The sequence below is a fragment of the Mastigoproctus giganteus genome, chromosome 1 (assembly GCF_048544385.1).
Source record: "Mastigoproctus giganteus isolate SK-2022 chromosome 1, ASM4854438v1, whole genome shotgun sequence".
NCBI classification, from domain to species: domain Eukaryota; kingdom Metazoa; phylum Arthropoda; class Arachnida; order Uropygi; family Thelyphonidae; genus Mastigoproctus; species Mastigoproctus giganteus.
Genome location: NC_143575.1, coordinates 197,256,205 through 197,279,211, shown reverse-complemented (window position 1 = coordinate 197,279,211; position 23,007 = coordinate 197,256,205). Strand labels below are relative to the sequence as shown.

Here is a 23,007-nt window from a genome sequence, read left to right as displayed (position 1 = left end):
CCCCAGGGTCCTTTTCATTCTCCACCACTGTCAGTGTAGTACCGCAGAGTTGATACGTTGCTCTGGGGTTACTGTTTCCCATATGTAGTACTTTACATTTGTCAATGTTAAACTTCATTTGCCACCTCTCAGCCCATCTGTTCAACCTTTCCAGATCCTGTTGCAGCAGCATAGCGTCAGTGGTGTCCTTAACAACCCTGCCAACCTTTGTATTATCTGCAAATTTGGACATTAAACTTGATATCCCATCATCAATATCATTCATATACACCAAAAACAACAACGGACCCAACACTGAACCCTGAGGAACTCCACTAATAACATTAGTCCACATTGAGCAGTGTCCATTGATTACCACTCTCTGTCTTCTGCCACTTAACCATCCCCTTATCCATAGCAGCAATTTGCCTCCAATGCCACACTGCTCCAATTTGTGCAGCAGTCTTCCATGTGCAACAGTATCAAAAGCCTTTCTAAGATCCAAATATATAATATCAAAGTTATTCCCTGCATCCAGTACTTTTGTGACTACATCATAGTATCCAATCAAATTGGTATTGGTATTGTTAAGACCTGCCCTTAACAAAACCATGCTGCGTCTGAGCTATAACTGAATTCTTGTCTAGATGATCCTGCAGTGCTTCTTTAACCAGTGCCTCCATTAATTTACCTGGAACAGAAGTTAAACTAACAGGTCTATAATTACTTGTGTCAGCCTTTGATCCTCCTTTGTGAATTGGGGTTACATTTGCACATCTCCAGTCTAAGGGTACCTCCCCTGAGTCCAAAGAAGCTCTCATAATTATGGCTAGGGGTGTGCTTACCTCCTTTGCTGCCTCCTTTAATATAACTGGATAGATCCCATCCACCCCAGGTGCCTTTTTTATGTTTATCCTCAACAATCTCTCCTCCACTTTCCTCTCAGTTATTACAAAATCATCCAGCTCACTGCCAATGTTTACTTTACCTACATCATTCTCCTTCCTGAATAACTCCTCATGCGTGAATGTAGATGCAAAATACTCATTTAGATTGTTAGCCACCTGAGCAGGATCCTCAACTGTTGAACCATCAATATCCAGTGGACCAATCTGATTCATACCTTTCCTTCTTGAGTTTAAATAGGTAAAGAACTCTTTTCTGTTTTTCTTTGCATCCTTTGCCAAGGATTTTTCGTAGTCTGCCTTTGCCTGCCTAATCTCCTTTGTGACTTGGTTACAGACCAACTCATATCTATCATAGGCTTCCATGTCACCCATTAATTTGTATGTATCCCATGCATTTTTCTTCTCTGCCACATGTCTCATTAGTTCATCTGACAACCATTTAGGCCTAAACCTTGAACAATATTTCTTAGTTGGTATGTAAAGCCTGGTAGCCTCCAAGATTAGTTCCTTGAATGCTTCCCATTTTGAGTTTGCTGTTGGTAACATCATCAGTTGGTCCCACTGTATAGAATTTAAATACTGTCTCAGACCATCATAGTCGCCTTTACGAAAACAAAAACCCATCCCTTTACCTCTGATGGTAGTTACCTCCTTGAGTAAATCCCACTTCAACACACTGTGATCACTGCCACCTAGTGGTTCATTTATCTGCAGATTCTTAATGCATGAAGAATCACTACTGATAATCAGATCAAGAGTATTGCTCCCTCTTGTTGCCTCACGAACATGCTGATGTAGAAAACAATCATCCAATAAATCCACAAAAGCCTTGCTAGTGTGTGAGTGACCAACCCACAAATTCCAGTCAATATCTGGGAAATTAAAATCCCCCATTATAAGACTCTCTGATTTACTGGCCCGCTCTATTTCCCTGTACAATATCTTATTATACTCATCAGAGTCATTAGGCCTATAGCACACTCCTACTCTCAATTTTGATTTCCCTATGCTTATGTCACACCCAACTGACTCGACACTGCCCTGTCCATCGATGTCGACTGGCTTCACTTCCTTGGACTTTATGTGTTTCTTAACTAATAGCATAACCCCTCCTTCCCTCCTGTCCTGTCTATCATTTCTATACACATTGTATTCCCCAAATTCCAGTTCTGCATTCCTTATATCTGTGTGACACCACGTCTCTGAAATCCCCACAATATCTGCCTTTGATGTTTTGAGCAATACCTCAAATTCATCAAATTTATTTACCAAACTCCTAGCATTGGTGTACACGCAGGTATACATGCACCTGTTTCTATTCTTGGCTACCCTAACACAACCCATGTGTTTACTTGTATCGCAATGACTCCCAGCAGTCTCTGAAATATCCTGCATCTTGTTTTTCAGGCTTCTGCTCATTTCAATAGAAGCAGTGCAAGAATCACTTCCACCTCTGCCAGTAGCTACTGTTAATCTATTAGTCCTTGTATCCCCCCCAACTAGCAGTTTTCCGACCCACCTAACTCTGCCTCGACAGCATCAGCAAAAATTCTTGCACCCTTTCTATTTAAGTGTATCCCATCCCTGTAGAAGCAATCTCTCCTGTTAACAAGTACAGTCCAGGCTGAAAAAAATTCTACCCCTTGAGCCTTGCACAATCCCTCCAGGGCCAAATTGATCGACAAGGCTCTCATCATATACTCCCTCCTATCGTGTCTGGGCAGAATAGCAGACACTTTCAAATTCAACCCTAATTCACGGCTTTTTTTCAACAGTGACCTGTACTTGCTAAGTAATTCCGCCGGTCTCCTACTCTTAATATCCTCCATAGGATATTAAGAGTTATACCCTCCATAGGCTTCTGTGTTGCCTGATAATTTGTATGCATCCCATGCATTTGCACAGTGACAAACAATTTGTAAAACAAAACACACTACATAATTTAGAAAACTTTATTTAAATAGATAAGCCAAATGTTTTAAAACTCCGGTTTCTTCTTCTGTGGAAAATAACAAAAATTTAGCCAGGGTAACTAATATTTACATGCTGTTCTCTGACAGGCATATATAAAAGACAAGAATACAAGGAATCATAGGTTTCTAAAGTCCTGAAACAAAAAAGCCAGGAGATCTTCTGTCCTGTATTCTGATTAGAGAGTTAGATAGAATGCTTAACGGTTGACTTGTGTGCTGAAATAATGTGAATATTCTCTTTGATATAAGTCACACTTAGTGTCTGGGAATGGGAGAGAGATCTTGATTGATGATGTCTCTCAGTTCTAGTTGCATTGTGCTTGCTTTGGGGAAACAGACTGTGATCCTGCAGAAGTAACGAGAACTTCCTGCCTGGTGTTGGGGATCTGCTGTTTAATTCAATGCTATGTATAATGCTATCATGCTTATCTAGTAGATATGAAGGCTGCTTTTATGAAAAAGAGCTAGCCATGCTAGGGGGGAATGGAAACTGCTTGCATTTCTGTTTACTGTTTTTATCTAATCCTTTTGTTTGTTATTCCTCAAAAAAAGTATCACTTCTTTTGTGATGGTGTGCAAATTCAGTACTGTGAGTTTTGAGATGTTAAAGCCACAATCCTCTGTGATAGAGTGGTGTGCCACTCTACTTTGCTGGATGCTCTTTCTCTTGAACTGGTTAACATAAAAACATATAGTCTGCCAGGCAACATATTTCATTGCCTGTGGGAGGGGAATATTTGTGTCTTTGTGCTATTCCATTGATGCCAATTTCATCTTCCCTGCCTCCTCATGTGGCAGGGAAGATGAAAATGAGACCAGTCTGAGGATACTATATGGGGGAAAGAAATCGAGATAAGATCTTTTCTTGATTTCTTTTTCAATCAAAAATTGAATGTTGTCTCAGTAAAAATTTATGAATATTTATGTATTTGTGGAAAAGTTCTACTTTGCCATTCTGAGGTTCATCGTCTATATAATGGATCCACAGTTTGGGGAAGATGAGATCACTGTATTTTCTGGCTTGGCTCTGGATAGACATCAGATGACATGCACAAAAAATTGGACAAAATATGCCTGGAAAAATGCAATAAAATATATGAAAATATGCACAAAATGCTGTTATATTCAATAACATTTTTACATGCTATTGCATATTTATTATCTTTATTATAACATGTTTATTATACATTTATTTATTAATTGATTTACAGTTTGTTATTCAGGATTTAAAAGTAACAAACTGTCAAATAAAAAGTTTTAGAATAAGTATCATTTTATGTGGAATAACCTTTGTTACAGTAAATAATGGTATATTTTTCAGTGGGTTCCATTGTAAATCTTTGCTTTTTATTTTCCAGAATTTTAAAATTAGATAATGATCTTTCCACATCAATGGAAGTAACTAGACTAAATTTAAAAATGTGTGCCTTTGAACAATCTACTTGAGATTGTTCAAAGGAAATGAGCAGAATGGAAGTTTCTGCTCATTTCCATTAACAAAATCATCTATTTTTCCTTAAAATATGAAATCTGGAGGTCTTTTTAAAATATTATTAAGTATATTTCTTATTTTCTCTCCTATATCTCTAGGGATGGTTGAAATTTCTAACTGCACTTTCTCTATCTCTTCAGTTGCTACAGTATTTTTTTTTTATGCAAACCTCAGAGATGAGAGGTATCAGAACCTATAATACTTAGTACCGTGCATGGGTTGGAGGTTGAGAAGACGAAAGAAGATGTTTGTTGACATTAGACTTGAACTTCTTTAGACTAATTTTCAGGAAATGTGTATAAAGGAAGATTGTTCCAGAAATTGGCAATTGAATGAATAAACGAGAAAGATGAAAAGTTGGTTCTGTGAGTTTGAAGTTGGAAAGTAAATGGATGTTGGCTGGAGGCTGCACATGTTCGGACTGTTTTGAAAGAGAGGGCGAGAATAATAGAAGCCAATATAGAAGAAGAGTGCCCATGGAAGTATCTGTAGAAAAGGCATGCAGCAGAAACAAAAGTCTATGAAACAGAGAGTGAAGAGACTCTGTTAGAGATGAGTCATTAATTAACCTAACTGCCCTCTTCTGAATGAAATCTAGAAGCCTAAGAGAGGTTTTGGGGACACCACCCCAGATGTGGGAACAATATTCCACGGTAGGGTGGATTTGCAATTTGTGCAGGGTGAACAGCTGTTTCGAAGTAAAGTAACGCTGAGAGCGAAAGAGAAAACCAAGTTTTTTAGATGCAGAGGAAGCAGTGTTTGTAATGTGCTTGTGCCAAGAGAGATTTGAAGTCAGGTTAATCCCCAAAAGAGATCTTGCCTAGAAATAAGAGTGTCACCAAAGACAAGCATAGGAGCAGAAGAATCCTTTTTGCGAGATATAAGACAAGACCGAGTTTTAGAAGGATTGAAATCAACTAAGTTGTCTTTGTCCCACTGGAGAATTACCGGATATCGGAATTTAAGGAATTGGTAATGGATATTTGAGAAGTTGAAGCTGATTGAGCAGGGCGAGGTTTCTCTAACTGGAACATTGAATGGAAAGTGCTATCATCAGCAAAAATATGGATAGGATTTCTGGTCAATGGAAGCAGTTCATTAATATACAAGAGGAAAAGAGTGGGGGGGAAGAACTGAACCTTGGGGGAGACCAGGTTCAGTTCTTCCAACTTCTCCATTGGTGGAGAAGTTAGAAGACAGAGAGCCATCTACTTTCATCCTCAGTGAGCAGTCAGAGAGAAAACTGGATACTAAATTACAAAAAACAGTTGGCAAACCATAAGATGGAAGCTTGTTTAGAATACCTTTATGCCAAACACAATCGAGATGTCAAGAGCAACCTCTTGTGTTTCACCGAACTTTTCCATTGAATTTGTCCATAAATGGGTAACATAAGCCAGAATATCACCAGTCTATCGACACTGACGGAATCCATACTGACAATTGTTGATCAGACGGAAGGTTTATAGATAATTTAAGAGTTGGCAGTTAATTGATTTCTCCATTACTTTAGAAAGAGTAGAAGTATTTGCAGTAGGACAATAATTGGATGGGAAGGATTTGTCACCCTTTTTAGGAACTGGCTGAATGTGAGCAAATTTCTAAGCAAAAGGAAAAACACCGTTGGAATAAGAATGTGAAAAAAAGGCAGCAGCGAATAGGAGTAAGTTCAGGAGGACAGGTTTTGAGAACAAGTGGAGAAATACATTTAGGACCTCGAACTTTTTTAGCATCAAGATTCGTCAAAATCCTTCGGACATCCTTTTGACGGAAGACCACAGGAGGCATTGAATGGAGTGTGCTGGGAATGGTGGGAGGTGTTTTACCAAGATCATTAATACATGAGTTGGAACAAAAACCAGATGGTTCTATCGTCACTTCAACCAAGTTTATCCTTGGCTGAAGTGACAATAGAACCATCTGGTTGTGACAGAGGTGGGAGGAGAGATGGGCAAAAGTTGCGGCCAATAACCCCGGGGGCTCACATCTGGTGAGTATGGGCTTGGCACACCCAGGGTCCTGAGCTGGATATCATCATTCTTCTCTTTCTTGGTGATTCCCTTCTACTTTTGACTCTCTCTCTCTCTCTCTCTCTCTCTCTCTCTCTCTCTGTCTCAGGGTTACTCGGGAACTTTTTTTTTTTTTTTCCTGGTGCAGCATAAGCCTCAGGCTTCCTTGCATCATATGGATATTAATAATAATAATAATAATAATAGCTTTGGCAAGAGACCAGAATGCTCAGCTACCATTAGCACAAGAAGCAAGTTTTCTACTCTTAGAATGTTCAAAATCGAGTTTGGGCTGATTAATAACTGCTTTACAATTGTTGCAAGCTTTGGTGTAGGCAGAAAATGAAACTGAAGAATTGGAAACAAGCCAATTATGATATGCAACGTTCTTCTCTTGAACAGCCTTAGCACATTTATTGGAAAACCAAGATTTAGATAAAGGACGAGATTTTAAAGTGGAGTGTGGGATAAAGGATTCCATTCCTGCAAGAATAATTTCACTGACACGATCTGAGCAAACGTTGATATCAGAAGTTTTGAAACAGTAATCTGACCAGGAAAAAGAAGAAAAGAAATCTCACAGGTCATTCCATTTTGTATTCTTGTAATGTCACACAACATGAGGTTGGGAATAGCCATGAGATAAAGGCTCCATTTGAGAAGGGATATCGCCAAGTTACCAAATATGGAGGATGCGGAAAGGTCAGAGAATGACCACCGCATATCCCTGGAGCAATATGGCCTTAGTTGCTAATACTCCTAAAAACCAAACAACAACTAAAACTACAACAATCACCAAGTTGTGATCTGAGGTGCCTGAAGGATCACTCACTTCAACCACGTACTTATAATGGTTGTTTGTGAGAAAAAGATCAAGCTTGTTAGCTGTATGGTTAGCATTGTCCCGTATTCTGGTCTGGTAGGTATCTGCAGCTGTTGGCATTGCTAAGACAATAGGTGCAGTATTCAAAACATCAACTTTTTTATATATAAAATCAAAATGGTTGGCATAAAAAATGCTGCACATAACTATATTCACCACTTTGTCAAAATAGGCTCTGCCAGAAGAAGAGGGTTAGGCTGCATGTTGCTGTAAATAGCTGTTTGTGTATAGAGGCTTTTAAGAAAATCTTTTTTACACAAGAAATAGCTTTAACTTCAAAATTCTCTTGAATTTGTCTACAGGCCTATGTAAGTCATGGGCTGAAGTTGTAATGTGGGTTGGATAGAAAACTGGTAAGGCAGAAGCTGCTTTTATATATAGAGCAACATTATTAAGAGAAATGTGAAATTTTTTTGTCTTGGGCTGTTTCTCAATCTGGCCATAGCCACTGCAAAGAATCATTCACAAATCTTGTCGTTGTGGAGTAATTCCTGTTTTGAATTACTCCACAAGCAAGCAGATTAAAACAAGAAGCCCACCCATCTTTCTGCATACCATATATGCAATATAGCAACCACCAGCATCTGCCTTTTCATTGATGGACATCCATATGCTGTTTTCTCCAATATCTTGATGTTGTTGTTATTTGCTTTTAGGAGCATTAGCTATATCTTGATGAATTTAACACATAATATCATTATAAATGCCATTCATGTAATTCTTCCTCAACCTTTCCAGTCTCACCTGGAAAGTTTTGATTTATCATTTTTTTTTTTTTTTAATCATTTTAAAATAGAAATCTTTTCCCACACGTTTTCAATAATACATTTCCAATTTACTGCTTGAAAAACTGATCAAATTAATGAATTATGCAGTTTATAGTAATATTCATGTTATATGTGTTTATATGTACTAATGATTAAAACAGTCACAAATGTATTTGCATATAATCCGATGTCTAGTATCATCAGTACCACATCTGCTGGAAATGGGAAAGAGAAATTCCCATACTACAGTCCTGTTTAGAATGAACAAAAGAAAAATAGGTTTTCTCTATGACATCTTTAATGATCGAGAGATTTTTGGCCACATTGATTGAAGTTGTTGCATTTTGTTAATAAAATATAAGGAGTTATTATTGATTAAATGGCTGTGAGTATGGATGAAAATAGATGGCATCCCCTCAGCCATCTGATTAGTCCTGTCCTGTCCTAAGTATCATTTACCACTAACAGGTGGCCTTAGGAGCACAGTTTATGGGCTCTGATATTTGAAAATATGTGGGGAACTCCGAGTTTTTTGGGTTGTTTTTTTAAATACTGATTGATTTATTTCATTCTTATTAAGTAATCATTTTTTAAAGTTTGGTTCAATTTTCTAGAAACGTTTTTGAATAGCCCACAGATATAAAGGTCATGAAAAGGGCAGAGATTTTGTTATAAATGTCCTTGCCAAGGATGTTTGTGTTGCACTCTTTATCTTATTTTGTGATATGAAGGTTGTGGCCCTTTTTGAGATCACCAATGTGTTAATTTCAATTAATCTGTTAAAATTTTATCTTTTTTGCTATAGAACAGGGGTGGCCAACAAGTCGATCGTAGCTTTAATTTTGGTCGATCATGAGAATTTAACTGAATATAAAAGAATACATATAAAAAATAGATTAGTAAAAATCTAAATATTATTAATTATGCACCCCACTGCATACGCTTCTTACAAATCCGTTGAACCACGTGACTACTCTTCTCGCTGCGCAACCACTAGGCTTGTCTAGTGAAAATTCACGCAGTTACATTGTGGAGAGCATAGTATATGTGTTGAATTCTTATTTAGCTTATTTAATATTAATAACTGGACAGTTCGTATATGTTAATTTAATACCCTTTGATTTAAAATGAATACTACCAAAAAAAAAGAGTAAAACGTATCATTTTCATTAAGAGTGGGAACTAGAATACTTTTTCTAAAGATAAAAGAAAAATGTTGTTTGATTTGCAATGCTTCCATAGCTATATCCAAAAATGGAAATTTAGAAAGGCACTTCAATGCATTCCACAGTAAATACCAATCAGATTTTCCACTTAATAATGATCTTAGAAAAAATAAATTAAAAGAAATTAAATCTGGATTATTCGCACAACAAAATTTCTTCTTGACACCTAATTTACAATCTAAAGTGTCATTTAAAGTGAGTCATCTTCTTTCAAAAAAATGCAAACCATTTTTGATGGTAAATTCATCAAAGATGTATTTTTAGAAATAACATTCTTTTTTGAAAATTTTAAGAAGAAAAATGAAAGTAAAAGTGCTCTTCAAGATCTGCAATTATCTCGAAGTATTGTGATGCGACTCATCAAAAAAAATGAGTAAAAATGTGAGCGAACAGTTGCGTGCTCATATTGCTAATTGTGTGTCCTTTTCTTTACAACTGGATGAATCTACAGACTTCAGTGATACAGCTCGATTGCTCCTTTTTAATTCGTATGGTTTTCGATGATTCTGCCGTTAGAGAAGAACTGGTTTCATTAAAAGAAAGAACTGGAAGTCTTGATATATTTAACACATCCAAAACTTTTATCGAAAAAATTAAATTACCACTATTTAAGCTCGTATCAATAACAACGGAACTATACATCAGATATATAGTGCAATATTACAAAGTATTTTATTATATGGATGTGAGACTTGGACTTTAAATGAAAAACAAAAGAAATAAACTATTGGCTATTGAGATGCATTTTTGGCAAAGATTGGCAAGAACGTCTAGGATTGAAAAAGTTAGAAATTATGTGATAAGGAATACAATGAATGTCCAAAAAAACTATCATTGATAAAATAGAGGAAAAAAGATTGGAGTGGTTTGGCTGTATAAAGTGAATGGAACAGACTGCCCAGAGGAACCATGGAAGAAGGAAAAAGAGAATAAGACAGACATGGATAGAGGGTGTGAGAACAGCTGTGAATAGAAGAGGACTACTGGAAGAGATTGGGAAGATAGAAGACAGTGGAAAAAAGAATAAAGGAGTGGCTTTGTTGTTGAGGATAACCATTGTGATAACAGAATAAATCCTAAGAAGAAGAAAGAGAAGGTTATCAATAAAAAATTAAGTATTATTAACAAGTAAAGCATTATTGGTAAAGAAATTAGGAAAGATATTAATTTCACTAAATCAGTTTAAGAAAATGACTGGCTACGAGGTTTTAATATAATAAAACCAAGGTTAACTTAGTTTTATTATACAGTGGATTCTGGTTAATTGGGGCAGCCGTTTATTTGGAACAAAAATTGAAGAACAGAAACAAACAAGTATTTAGCCTGAATTTGTTCCGCTTATTTGGGCCAACTCGCTGCTCAATTGGGGCAGCAAAGGTAGTGATTGAACAACAAACTGTATGTAAATGGCACACACGCTCATAACATAGAGATCATGCGGGCAGAAGCTGAGTCAGTTATTGCAAAGTCGTGCTGTAGGCTGGTTGTGTTAATCGGATTCTGATAGAAATTTTGCTTGCAGTATACAGTTGTTTACAATCACACTAGGTATATATGTATGTCTTGTGGGTTAACATAGATTAAAAACTGTACCAAACAGTGCACTGATTTTTTTTTTTTTTTTTTTTTCCAGTACATTTAAGTCCCCTGTCAAGATGCCACATAAAGATTTGTCGCTTTCAGAAAAAATTGCTATTCTTGACAAGATAAAAAGTGAACCTTCTAAAACATCAGTCATCATCAGATAGCGGGGATAATTAAGGTTCCAAAATCTACAATTTCATGACTGCTACAGCAACAAGAAAAGCTTAGAGAGGAGTGGACATTGTGTGTGGGTTTAAAGAAAACATCTCATAAGCAAAAGAGGAGAGAAGGCAAAGATCCAGACATTGAGGATGCTTTGAATCAATTGTTTTCCACTGTATCTAAACGAGGTGTGCGTGTAAGTGCCCTATGCTAAAAACCAAGTCAGAAGAGTTGGCCAAAAAGCTAGGTCATGTAAATTTCAAAGCGACAGATGGTTGGTTGTCTCGATGGAAATATAGACATGACATTAGTTACAAAAAAGCACACGGCGAGGACAGTGCTGATGCTATGAGTGCTGAGCAATGGAAATCTGAAAAACTGCCAGAGTTGCTTAAAACATTTAGTGGAGATGACATTTACAACAAGCCTGTATTATTATGCTATGCTGGATGGTTCCCTGAGCCTATCAAAACTTAACACTGTCCGGTTCAAAGAAAGCAGTGGATTGTGTAACAGTGTTGTGCTGCTCAAACATGTCAAGAAACAATAAACTCAAACTTTGGTTATTGGTAAAAGTGATAAACCTTGTTGTTTCAAGGGGCTTACAATAAACAGTTTGATATTATTCCAATAGGAAGGTGTGGATGACCACATATATTTTTATGCAATGGCTAGTGAACTGGGATGCAGAACTGCAACGGAAGTCCAGAAAAATTCTGTTGATATTGGGCAACTAGAAGGGCAACTATATTGGCTGAAACAAGAAGAAGAAATGAATCACTTATAAGCTTATCAAGTGGAAATCTGCTGTACACCAATGGAAACAGTGAAAGGAGTGAAGGTGGAGTTGGGTTTCTGGTCCATAAAGATTTTAAAAACAACATTTTGGAATTCAAAAGTACATCACCAAGGGTGTCAAGACTAATACTCAAGATTTCTAAGAGGTACAAGCTAAAGATTATAATGATTTATGCACCAACATCAAGCCATGATGATGAAGAGGTTGAAGAAATGTACACCGAAATTGAGTCTTCTAGATGAGCAGAAAACCCACTACACTATTATTATGGGGGACTTCAATGCTAAGGTTGGAAAAAGGCAAAACAGCGCAGAAAGAGGAACTATAGGAAATTTTGGAATTGGTGAAAGAAATAAAAGAGGTGAAAGACTTGTGGAAAGGCGCCTCCGTAGCCAGGTGGGAAGGAGCAGCAGTGCATAGCACACGCTTCTTGATTAGACCGGGGGTTCGAGCCCGTCACCACCAAATACGGAGCATGCGGAAAGGTCAGGGAATGACCACCGCACCGGAGCAATATGGCCTTAGTTGCTAATGTTCCTAAAAACCAAAAATAATAACAACAATAATAAGACTTGTGGAATTTGCAGAATCTCAAGGAATGTCAGTAATGAACACTTTTTTTCAAGAAAAGGGTGAACAGAAAGTGGACATGGAAGAGTCCAAATGGATTAACAACTAATGAAATTGACTTCATCCTCACTAACAGAAGATATATTGTGAATGATGTTACCGTCCTGAATAAGGTAAATGTTGGAAGTGATCACAGAATGGTAAGATGTACACTTGATATAGATGTAGGAAAGGAAAGGAAAAAACTGACTCGAGTAAATAATACGAAGGTCTTTGAAATAACAGAGGAGGAGAAAAAGCAGTATGTACTGGAACTTAAGAACAAGTTTGAGCTTCTGCAGACTGCTCAGGACCAAGATATCGACGAGGAATATTACAACTTTCTGAAAGTGATAAAGCCCAAGAAACCTATAGGGAAACAGAAATCCAAAGAAGAAAAAATTAGTCAAGAAACACTTGTCATGATGAACCAAAGACGACAAATGAAGAGCAAGAAAAACACTGACAGGGAGAAAATTGAGTATACTGAGTTATGCAAAGCGATTAGAAAGAGACTCAGAGAGGACATAAGAAGATTTGACACAAGAAAAGTAGAACAAGCATTAAGGGAAAACAAAGGATTTAAATCAGCCGCCATGAGCAGTAATACAGAACGACAAATGATACTGAAACTGAAGAATAGCGATGGTGTACTTATAAACAGCAGAGAAGGCATAATTCAAATAGCAGAAGACTACTATAGAGAATTATACAAGGAGCGAGGGAATGATACCAGCAGTGGGGAAGATGGATTGCAAAGTAGCAACACATATGGCATACCTGATATTCTTCCTGATGAGGTAGAACATGCATTGAAGAAAATGAAGAATCGGAAAGCCCCGGGGGAAGATGAAGTTACTGTAGAGTTGTTAAAATTGGGAGGAAGAGACATAACACAAAACCTGGCAAGGCTCTTCACAAAGTGCATTAGAAAAGGTGTGATGCCTAAGCAGTGGAATAATGCAATCATAGTTTTGCTGCATAAGAAAGGAGATAAATCAGAAATTGGAAATTATAGACCAATTAGCTTGTTATCCCATATCTACAAGTTGTTCACAAGGGTCATTACTAACAGATTAGAAAGAATACTTGATGAGAATCAACCGAAAGAGCAAGCTGGCTTTAGGACAGGATTCTCAACTATGGATCACCTTCACGTAATATCACAGCTAATGGAGAAAGCAAATGAATATAAAACGCCATTATGCCTGGCATTTGTGGATTATGAAAAGGCATTTGACTCCATACAGCATAAGGCAATGTTTCGGGCACTGGAAAGACAAGGCATAGATACTCCATATATTATGATTTTGAAGAAAATATATGAGAGTGCTACATCCTTTATTAGACTAGACAAAGACAGTAGCAAATTTAAAATCGAGAAAGGAGTTCGACAAGGAGACACAATATCTCCGAAGCTGTTTACTGCTGTCCTTGAGGAAGCTTTCAGAAGATTAGACTGGTTGCAGAAAGGAGTCAATGTGAACGGAGAGTACCTAAACCATCTACGATTTGCAGATGACATTGTGGTCATAAGCCACGATCCCAAAGAATTAGAGGAAAATCTTAATCAGTTATGCACAGTTAGTAAGGATTTAGGACTAAAGATCAATATGGCTAAAACAAAAGTAATGATGAACAAGTATGCCACAGAAAGGAAAATAATGATTGAAGGAGCAGTAATTGAAAAGGTGGAGTCATATACTTATTTGGGACAAGTTATTAGCTGTAATAATGATAAATGGCTGGAAGTCAAGAGAAGAATAAATTTTGGATGGATAGCATTCAGGAAATATAGTCACATACTGAAGAGCAATATCCCAGTTTGTCTGAAACGTAAAATAATGAATCAATGTATACTCCCCACCATGACTTATGGAAGTGAAACTTGGGCACTCACCAAAAGAATGGAAGAGAAGCTAAGAACTACACAGCGAAGAATGGAACGAATTATATTGGGAATCAGACTGTTAGATAAGAAGAGAAACACATGGATTAGGCAGCAAACTCAAGTAAAGGACATTCTTATCAAAACTAAAGAACTAAAATGGTCTTGGGCAGGACACATAGCTCGAAGACATGATGACAGATGGACTAAGAAAATAACAGAATGGTACCCAAGAGAAGCTAGAAGAAAACCTGGAAGACAAAGGCGGAGATGGATAGATGAAATTCATGAGTTTTTGAGTAGTAAGTGGATGGCCAGTGCTCAAAACAGAATATTTGAAAATATTTGAACACCTATTATCAGGGAAAGCTGGTTAATCACCCTTGAAGCAATTAGGAAAATCTGCTGACATCTTCAAAATCAATAGAAATTAGTGCAAAAGTTTCAATGTTAAAAGCTGTACAATTTGGTGAGGAATAAGCAGCAAAACAATTCAGAATTGTTTTGCTAAATGTGGTTTCACAACTAATTGTGATTCAGACGCTATGAGCTGTACAGAAATTTTTAAAGATTGACAATAATCTTCAATGCCACAATGAAAATGAAGATTATGAGAAAACGATTATTGAACAAATTGTGGCAAAACAGAGACACCAGAAGACCAAGAAAATGATGATGATGTTATAATGTAACCATAAAATCCTCTGCTTGCATCTTCATACTGGTGGGACTGTTAATAATCATGGGTATATTCCAACAATGTGCAAGGCCAAAAAATGGTGTGAACCAATGTAAGCAGTGGTCATTATGTGCTTCCACACTCCACAAAGAAACCACAGCTTCTGTGTCATTAGGCGGTGTTAGGTGGTAAGTGACTTTTTCTTTTTTTTCCCAAGCTCAATACCACAAGTTTACTTAATGGAGGCCTGAAATTTCAAAAACTCTTTATGACCTCTAGTACAATGCTCTGGCTTTTCCCTGTCTCTTCTCCTTTCTTCCTTGCATTTCAGTGGTATAGCTTTAAAACAGTTTTTTGAGGTTGGGCACTAGATAGTCCAAGAAAAGAATTTTGGTACCACTCTTTGTGACATCTGAATCATCTATATTTGGGGAAAAATATCGGAACCTGAAGAGTTTAGGCATTTGTTCATGCTACAACTTTAAATGCAGAAGATTAATTCTGCATTTTGAAAGTTGTGATAGAGATGATAACGAAAATTCATTTGTTCTCAGTAATGGTGATCTGACAGCATTCATGACCTGTCACGATGACCACTTCTTCCTGGATATTGAAAGTCATTCTGTTTGCTATATATTTCAAACTTCATCCTTTTGGTAGAATCCTAAACACCTGTTAAATCTATAAATAGAAAAATTATTTCATTATACAGTTTTCTTTTAATTTTCAGAATATATTCCAGGCTAAACTTCACAGGTGGCAGTGATACAACCATAGCAAAGTATCTTGACTTTAAATTAGTCATTACCTTCACAGGTTAATTCCATTAAGAGATAACTACAATTTAAAACACTTTTTCTCCACGTAATTACCTTTATAATGAGTATCATGTTCTGGAATCTTATCCCAATCCCTTGATTGCATGCACCAACTCCTTTCAGTGCTCAGATGTCCAGGGAAGTAAGATACAGGAGATGACATCATAAGAGTGTGACTGATATCCATTTTGTCAATCAGAGAGAGATCCAGTAACCTGTCCTATCCTCCAAAGGTCAGTTCTCTTGTATTTATATACATGGATTTTAAATCTCTGGTTTTCAAAAAAATAAAAAAATAATAAATTTTTTTTTTAATACAAGGGAACATTAATCCTAGAGAATTTTAATACATGAGATCATTAAAAGGCAGGTTATGTTACTGGAGGTCTCTCTGATTGACCAGTCACCAGTTGTTGATAATTGCTCTCTTATGACATCATCTCCCTTCTCTTACTTGCCTGGACATCCTGACCACTGAGAAGAGTTGGTATATGTGACCAAGGGTTTTGGCATAGGTTCTGGAACATGATGCTCATTATAAAGGTAATTACTGTGAAGTAAAAATTTAAAAATTTGTAAAAATGTACTTTACTCTTTGTAGCCAAATAGTCAGATACAAGTACTGTTCAGAGCTGTTCATAGCATATCTTTGAATTCATGTGATGCTACGAAATACAGCAAAATGCTTCTATATCAGCAAGATCATCTAAGTCTAAATGGTCTCCCTGGAATATACAGAAACTTTATATGATTTATTTAAAGCTTTCCTGTTAAAATTTATGTCACAATACTGCTCCTTCAGACCCAAACAAATAATTGTGATTCCAAGAAGATGAATGCAGTTGGAGATAATGCTTAGTTCCTTCAGTTGTAAATAAATGGGCGCCTCCGTAGCCAGGTGGGAAGGAGCAGCAGCAGCAGTGTGTAGCACACGCTTCTTGATTAGACCGGGGTTCGAGCCCGTCACCACCAAATATGGAGAATGCGGAAAGGTCAGGGAATGACCACCGTATATCCCGGAGCAATATGGCCTTAGTTGCTAATGCTCCTAAAAACCAAATAACAACAACAAAACAAAACAAACATGTAAATAAATGTTCTAGGTGTTTTCCACCTGTACAAAATGGCATCCCCTCCCAATATTGTAGCATGGATTATGGTTGCAGAAGAGTACTATGGAGAGAGAGAGAGAGAGAGAGAGAGAGAGAGAGAGAGAGAGAGAGAGAGAGAGATGCATTTAGACTCCAAACCAGTCAAAACTGGAGAACTGCATGGTCCACCAAGTCATGGTTTTACTCTTTCATTTTAATTCATACTTTGCCACATATTTTAAATATGTTGACTCCTCTAGAAGTAATGTGAATGTCACCATTATTATTTTACCAACTCTCTGTCAGCTGCTTATATGGCTTAATCCTACAGTATGCAGCCATATGAAAGTGGTGGAAGAGAATGATGCAAGTCAAAAATTTATTTGCTGTTATTTTTGGAATTTTTTTTTTATTTTTTTATTTTTATAAAGATTGATAATTATAAATATGTATATTATAGTTAGTTTAGTATCACGTATTAAACCTAAAATGCAAATTTCTTTTTAGGTGGATTGCTTCTCTTTTGGGATGTTTATGTATGAATTGTTAACATTTCGCATGCCATTTGAAGGCCAGGAATGTGCAAAAGAACAAATTTTGAATGGAGATAGACCTCCACTAACTTTTAAGGTAGGGAGATACTTTTGAGTTGTTTCATTTTATGGTAAATATATTTTTAAATATGTTTAATAAATACACATTTCTTCTGCTTAACTGATGTGTATTTTTTTGCACTTTATACAGATACAGAGTGATTTTTAATTAAACAAATTACATAAATTACAGAAACAATTACAGAGCTGAATTCTAACTATGAGATGTTTATTCAGCACAAGTCATCAAATGCATCTTATTAGTCTGTTTTACAAAAATGCAAAGTAGGCATTATAGTAAGCCTATAATATGATAACAGGGGAGGAGGATACTCCCCTCAGTGTTTTTATATAGTACCTGTATATTTGCTGTATAGTCCAAACTACAGTAGACTCTCAATTTTCTGGAATAGATGATAAAAAAAATTCCCAGATAATCGATTTCCTGGTTAATCCAAAAATACAGTAAGTCCCCAATATACGTAAGAGATACGTTCCAGGACTTCTTGCATAAGTCGAGTTTACGTAACTCGGGAATGACTAATAAAATAATGCTACTATATTCCTGATATTCCAAAATTACAAAAACCACATAATATCCTTAGATGAATGAGGAAAAATAGTTATATATTTTTAATTAGTTCAATTAAAAACTTTATTTGCGGACACCGGTGAAGTAACCAGAGTGACACATAAGAAAAGAAAACAAAAGGAAGAAAAAATGCATGTTATTGTACAGTAAAAATTGATATATATTTTGTAGCCTTTGTTATTATAGTTGACTTCATTGGTGCCGATACCGTTACCCCTTATTGTATTCTGTCTTTGTCCTTTATTATTGTGATCACTGTTAACACTGACAAATCTGGATTCCGCGTGATATTTGTTAATGTTTAGCCATTTTAAAACATCCTTATTATTTTAATTTTCTGATCCAAATTGATTGCTTTCCTTTTCTTGATAGATTTACCACTACCGCTGTCACTTATTCTCTTAGTCAGCACCATGATAGCAGTCAAAATTAAATTTTCCGAAAAGAACTTCACAAGGTTAAGACAAAACTCATTATTATCACCCCACGCGAGCTTGCATCTTACTAAAGCATGTTTCTGGAGGTCAAGACGAAAAAACAATAAAAACAATGTGAACTTTCTGGTTTATTGGGCTTTTCTGTAAACGCAATTTATTATAAATGGGTAGTAAACTTGATCGTATTGCATTTGCGATAATCCTGATAACTGGAATTGTGTGGGTTTTTATGTTATTATGGTGAAATGTGTTTCCCCTTCAATGAAATCTTCAGTCATATAAAAATATATATATAAATAATGTAACATACATCCGAAGCTACATAAGTTGGGGACTTATGTATCAGAAAATGTTCAGCAATCTACGTAAAAAGTATGGCAGTAGGAAAAAAAACAAAAAAAAAAAAATATACCACTCACTACTTGCGTATTGGACATGCATTTATTTATTACAATATTGCGTCTGGTTTGGTCACCAACATTATAATGGTTCATTAAAGATTTAATGGATGTGCCATTTTCAAACTTCTAAATAATTTCAAGTTTTTGTTTAATTGAAAGCACAACTCTTGTGCTTGGCCCATTATTTTCCCAATTTCTAAACAAAAAAGGGGGGAAAAATAGTTACTGAAAAAAAAAAAAAAAATTCCGACATTCCTCACACAAATAACGAAACAAAATTTGTCCTTTTGCAGTGTGATGGAACACAACAATTGTCGTGGCACACTACAACAAACTAAACATTTGGTCTCTCTCTTTTTTTTTTCATCTTTTTTTTTTTTTTTTTTAGCGGCGGGTATGAAGACAGTGGGAGCGGCAAGATAGTAAACTAATCTCCCAATGATAACTTATAGAGCCGCTTCTTGTCGCTTATTTACAACTTGCAAAACATCTGTCATCTGTTTATATCTATTCTGTTTATTAGTTGAATTTTATGATTTCCGGTGGATATATTTTTTTTAATTTGGAATCTTGAAGTGTCCCGGTTAATCCGCTTCCCTGGTAAATTGAGAGTCTGCTGTATTTATTTATTCATAAACTTATTTGTTCTGTTATCTTGAAACACTGTCTTATCAGTTTCTAAGTTTTGCAGAACTGGCAGATACTCTGATTTGACCATAAACACCAATAAACCGAAAATATGAAAACAAGCAGTAACAAAGAAAATTTGAGAATCAACATGAACAACCAAATTACATTGAAAATATTAAATATAAGAAAAGATTCAATTACTTATTATTAGCTTATTAGCAGTTGCAGAAAATACTCTAGACACTTAAGAAGCAATCAAACATAGACTCTCAAATAGGTGGTTTGCACTGAATGGGTTATCCAAGATTTGGAAAAGCAACAAAATTTCAAAACAACTGAAAAATCAAACTTTTCAGTACTCTTACAAAACCAATAGATATAAATTTAGCAGAGGCTTATTACCATCAGGATAAAAAAAAAAAAAAAAAAAAAAAAAAAAGGAAAAACTGTTAGCTTTTGAAATGAAGTAACTAAACATAAGTAAAAATAAATATACAGAGCACATAAATAAATTAGTGAAATAAGAAATACCACATATGAGAAATGTGAGAAAGAAATCCAACAAATACATGTGACACCAAATAGTAAAATTTGGAGAAAAATGAGTTATAGAATTAGATGGAAATTAGTGTTTAATATTAGTGTTGAAAAAATTATGCAAGGAAGTAAGCTTATATGGCACAAAAAGAAAAAACTTTTTACCCACTTCATTTATGAATTCCTTCTAATAAATAATATGGTTCCTGTCCTTAAAAATTATTTCAACTTCATACTTCAGGTGGAATAAACTTTCACCTGAAGGGAGTTCTATACTCTGTAAAGCATCCTTCTTCAAGAAACTGCTCACTCACAAAACCTATAGAAATGTGGTCTCAGCATTTAAATCATAGAGTGTTGTAAAATTTGATCCTTAATGGTTTTGTGAGCGGTTTCTTCAAACTCTTGTGAGAAGTCTCCCCATAAAAATTAATCATGGAACATGGGAATAGCAATGCAGGAACAGCTTTTCTTAGTGAGCTGTGTGTGGGGAGGTGCAATATTTCTTTTCATCAACAGATTTCTACTGGAAAATAATGGAAGGGCACAGAAAGGGTACAAGAATATTTGCTGATGCTATCGAGGCAATGTTAGGTGAGTCGGAAAACTGCTAGCTTGGGGGGGGGGGGGAATCACATCACAGACAAATAGATTAACAGTAGCTGTAGGCAGAGGTGGAAATGATTCTTGCACTGATTCTATTGGAATGAGCAGCAGCCCAGAAAGCAATTTTCTGGGGATTTCAGTGCTGGGAATAATGAAACAAGTAAACACGGTATATGGGCTGTGTTAGAATAACTAAGAGTAAGAACAGATGCATGTATACCTGCATGTACACCAATGCTAGGAGTGTAGTAAATAAATTTGATCAATTTGAAGTGCTGGTCAAGACATCAAAGGCAGATATTGTTGGGATACTAGCATTAGCATTAGTAAAGGCACATGATGCAAGAAAGCAAGCTTATATAGCATCAGCCAAAAAAAAAACCTAATTTCATCCATCCACTCGCTTCAAATGTTTGTCTAGTTCTACATTGAATCTATTTAAGCTATCAACTTCTACAATGACAGATGGAAGTTTGTTCCAGCAATCAACCACACTGGCTAAAGGCAAACTTCTGCACATCTACCCTACAACTGTCTTTCCTCAATTTGAATTTATGCCCTCTCAGGCGATTATTCTGAGCAAGAGGAAGAATCCCATCAGCACTGAGCACGCTCAAACCATTCAAGGCTTTATACAGCTCAGTCAGATCACTTCACAGGTGCGTAGTCTCCAGACACTGTAATTTGTAAAACTTAAGCCTTTCTTCGTAAGAGCAACCCTTTGTTCCATTCACTAACCTTGTTGCCCTTCTCTGCAATTGCTCCAGCAGATCTACGTCCTTCCTAAAATGAGGTCTCCAGACTTATATACAGTACTCAAGGCGTGGCCTGACTATTGCCTTATACAATGACATATCAGAGACGTCATATCACACATATATATAAGGAATGTAGAATTGGAATTTGGGTAGTACAATATGTACAGAAAGGATAGGAAGGGAGAAGGGGTTATGCTGTTAGTTAAGAAACACATAAAATCTAAGGAAGAGAATCCAGTTTACATAGATGGACAGTGAAATGTTGAATCAATTTCGTGTGACATAAGCACTGAGAAAGCAAAAATGAGGGTAGGAGTTTGTTATAGGCCCGATGACTCTGAGAAGTACAATAAACCAGAGCTATGCCGAGGGTGAGGCGAATGAGGCTCTTGCCTCAGATTAAAAGCTGAAAGGTATGCCAAAAAAAAGTTTAAATAATTTCCAACTTTTACATGATTAACAGTAGGGTGCAATTTTCATTTTTGCCTTGGGTACTTAAATGGCTCAGCATGGCCCTACAATGAACAATTATGCAGGGAAATAGGGGAGACCAGTAAATCAGAGTGTCGTATAGTGGGAGATTTTAACATCCCAGATATTAGCTGGAACTTATGGGTTGGTCACTCGCACACTAACAAGGTTTTTTGTGGTTTTATTGGATGATTGTTTTCTATAGCAGCATGATAGAGAGGCAGTAAGAAGGAGTAATACTCTCGATCTGATTATCAGCAGCGATTATTCATGCATTAAGACTTAACAGATAAAGGAACTACTAGGTGGCAGCGATCACAGTGTACTGATGTGGGATTTACTTAAAGATGTACCACCATATTTCCCCATGTATAAGACGCACCTTAATTTTGGGGCCCGAAATTTGAAAAAAAATGTATTACATAAAGTTATTGAACTCAAGTTCTATTCATCATAAAATTCATACAACTCCTCATCACTATCAAAACTCCCATCCATTAGCTTGTCCTCATCTGTGTCTGATGACGAATTACTGTCTTCATATATTGCCTCGTCCTCAGTTCCATCTATGGCATTTGAAATGCCACACTTCTTAAATGACTTGACAATGATGTCAATCTTGATATTATACCAGGATCTTTTCACCCAGGTACAAACTTCTCCTATACTTGGTTTCTTCACTCTTCCTGCTGGTGTCAAATTGTCCCCAGAAGACTTCATCCATTGGTTCCATTCGTCTCTCATAGCAGCTTTGAAGGGTTTGTTAATGCTGACATCAAGTGGTTGGATTTGGGATATCAAGCAGATCACACAGATATAAGGAATGCAGAACTGGAATTTGGGGACTACAATGTGTACGGGAAGAATAGACAGGATAGGAAGGGAGGAGGGGTTATGCTATTAGTTAAAAAACACATAAAATTCAAGGAAGTGAAGCCAGTCGACATCGCTGGACAGTGCAGTGGCGCGTCAGTTTGGTGTGACATAAGCACAAGGGAGATCAAATTTGAGAGTAGAAATGTGTTTGTTATAGAGTAGGAGTTTGTTATACGTCTAATGAGTATAATAAGAAACCGTACAGGGAAATAGAGTGGGCCAGTAAATCAGAGTGCCTT

General features: G+C 36.4%; 1 protein-coding gene across 1 annotated transcript in view; it reads left to right on the top strand.

Moving 5' to 3' along the window:
- The window catches only part of LOC150091432 (leucine-rich repeat serine/threonine-protein kinase 1-like), a 595,643-nt gene that overhangs the window by 476,913 nt on the left and 95,723 nt on the right, over nucleotides 1–23,007 (top strand). Inside the window, exon 26 of the mRNA XM_090390319.1 lies at nucleotides 17,375–17,497. Coding sequence (XP_090246445.1) covers nucleotides 17,375–17,497 — 123 coding nt within the window. The remainder of the gene's footprint in view (nucleotides 1–17,374; nucleotides 17,498–23,007) is intronic.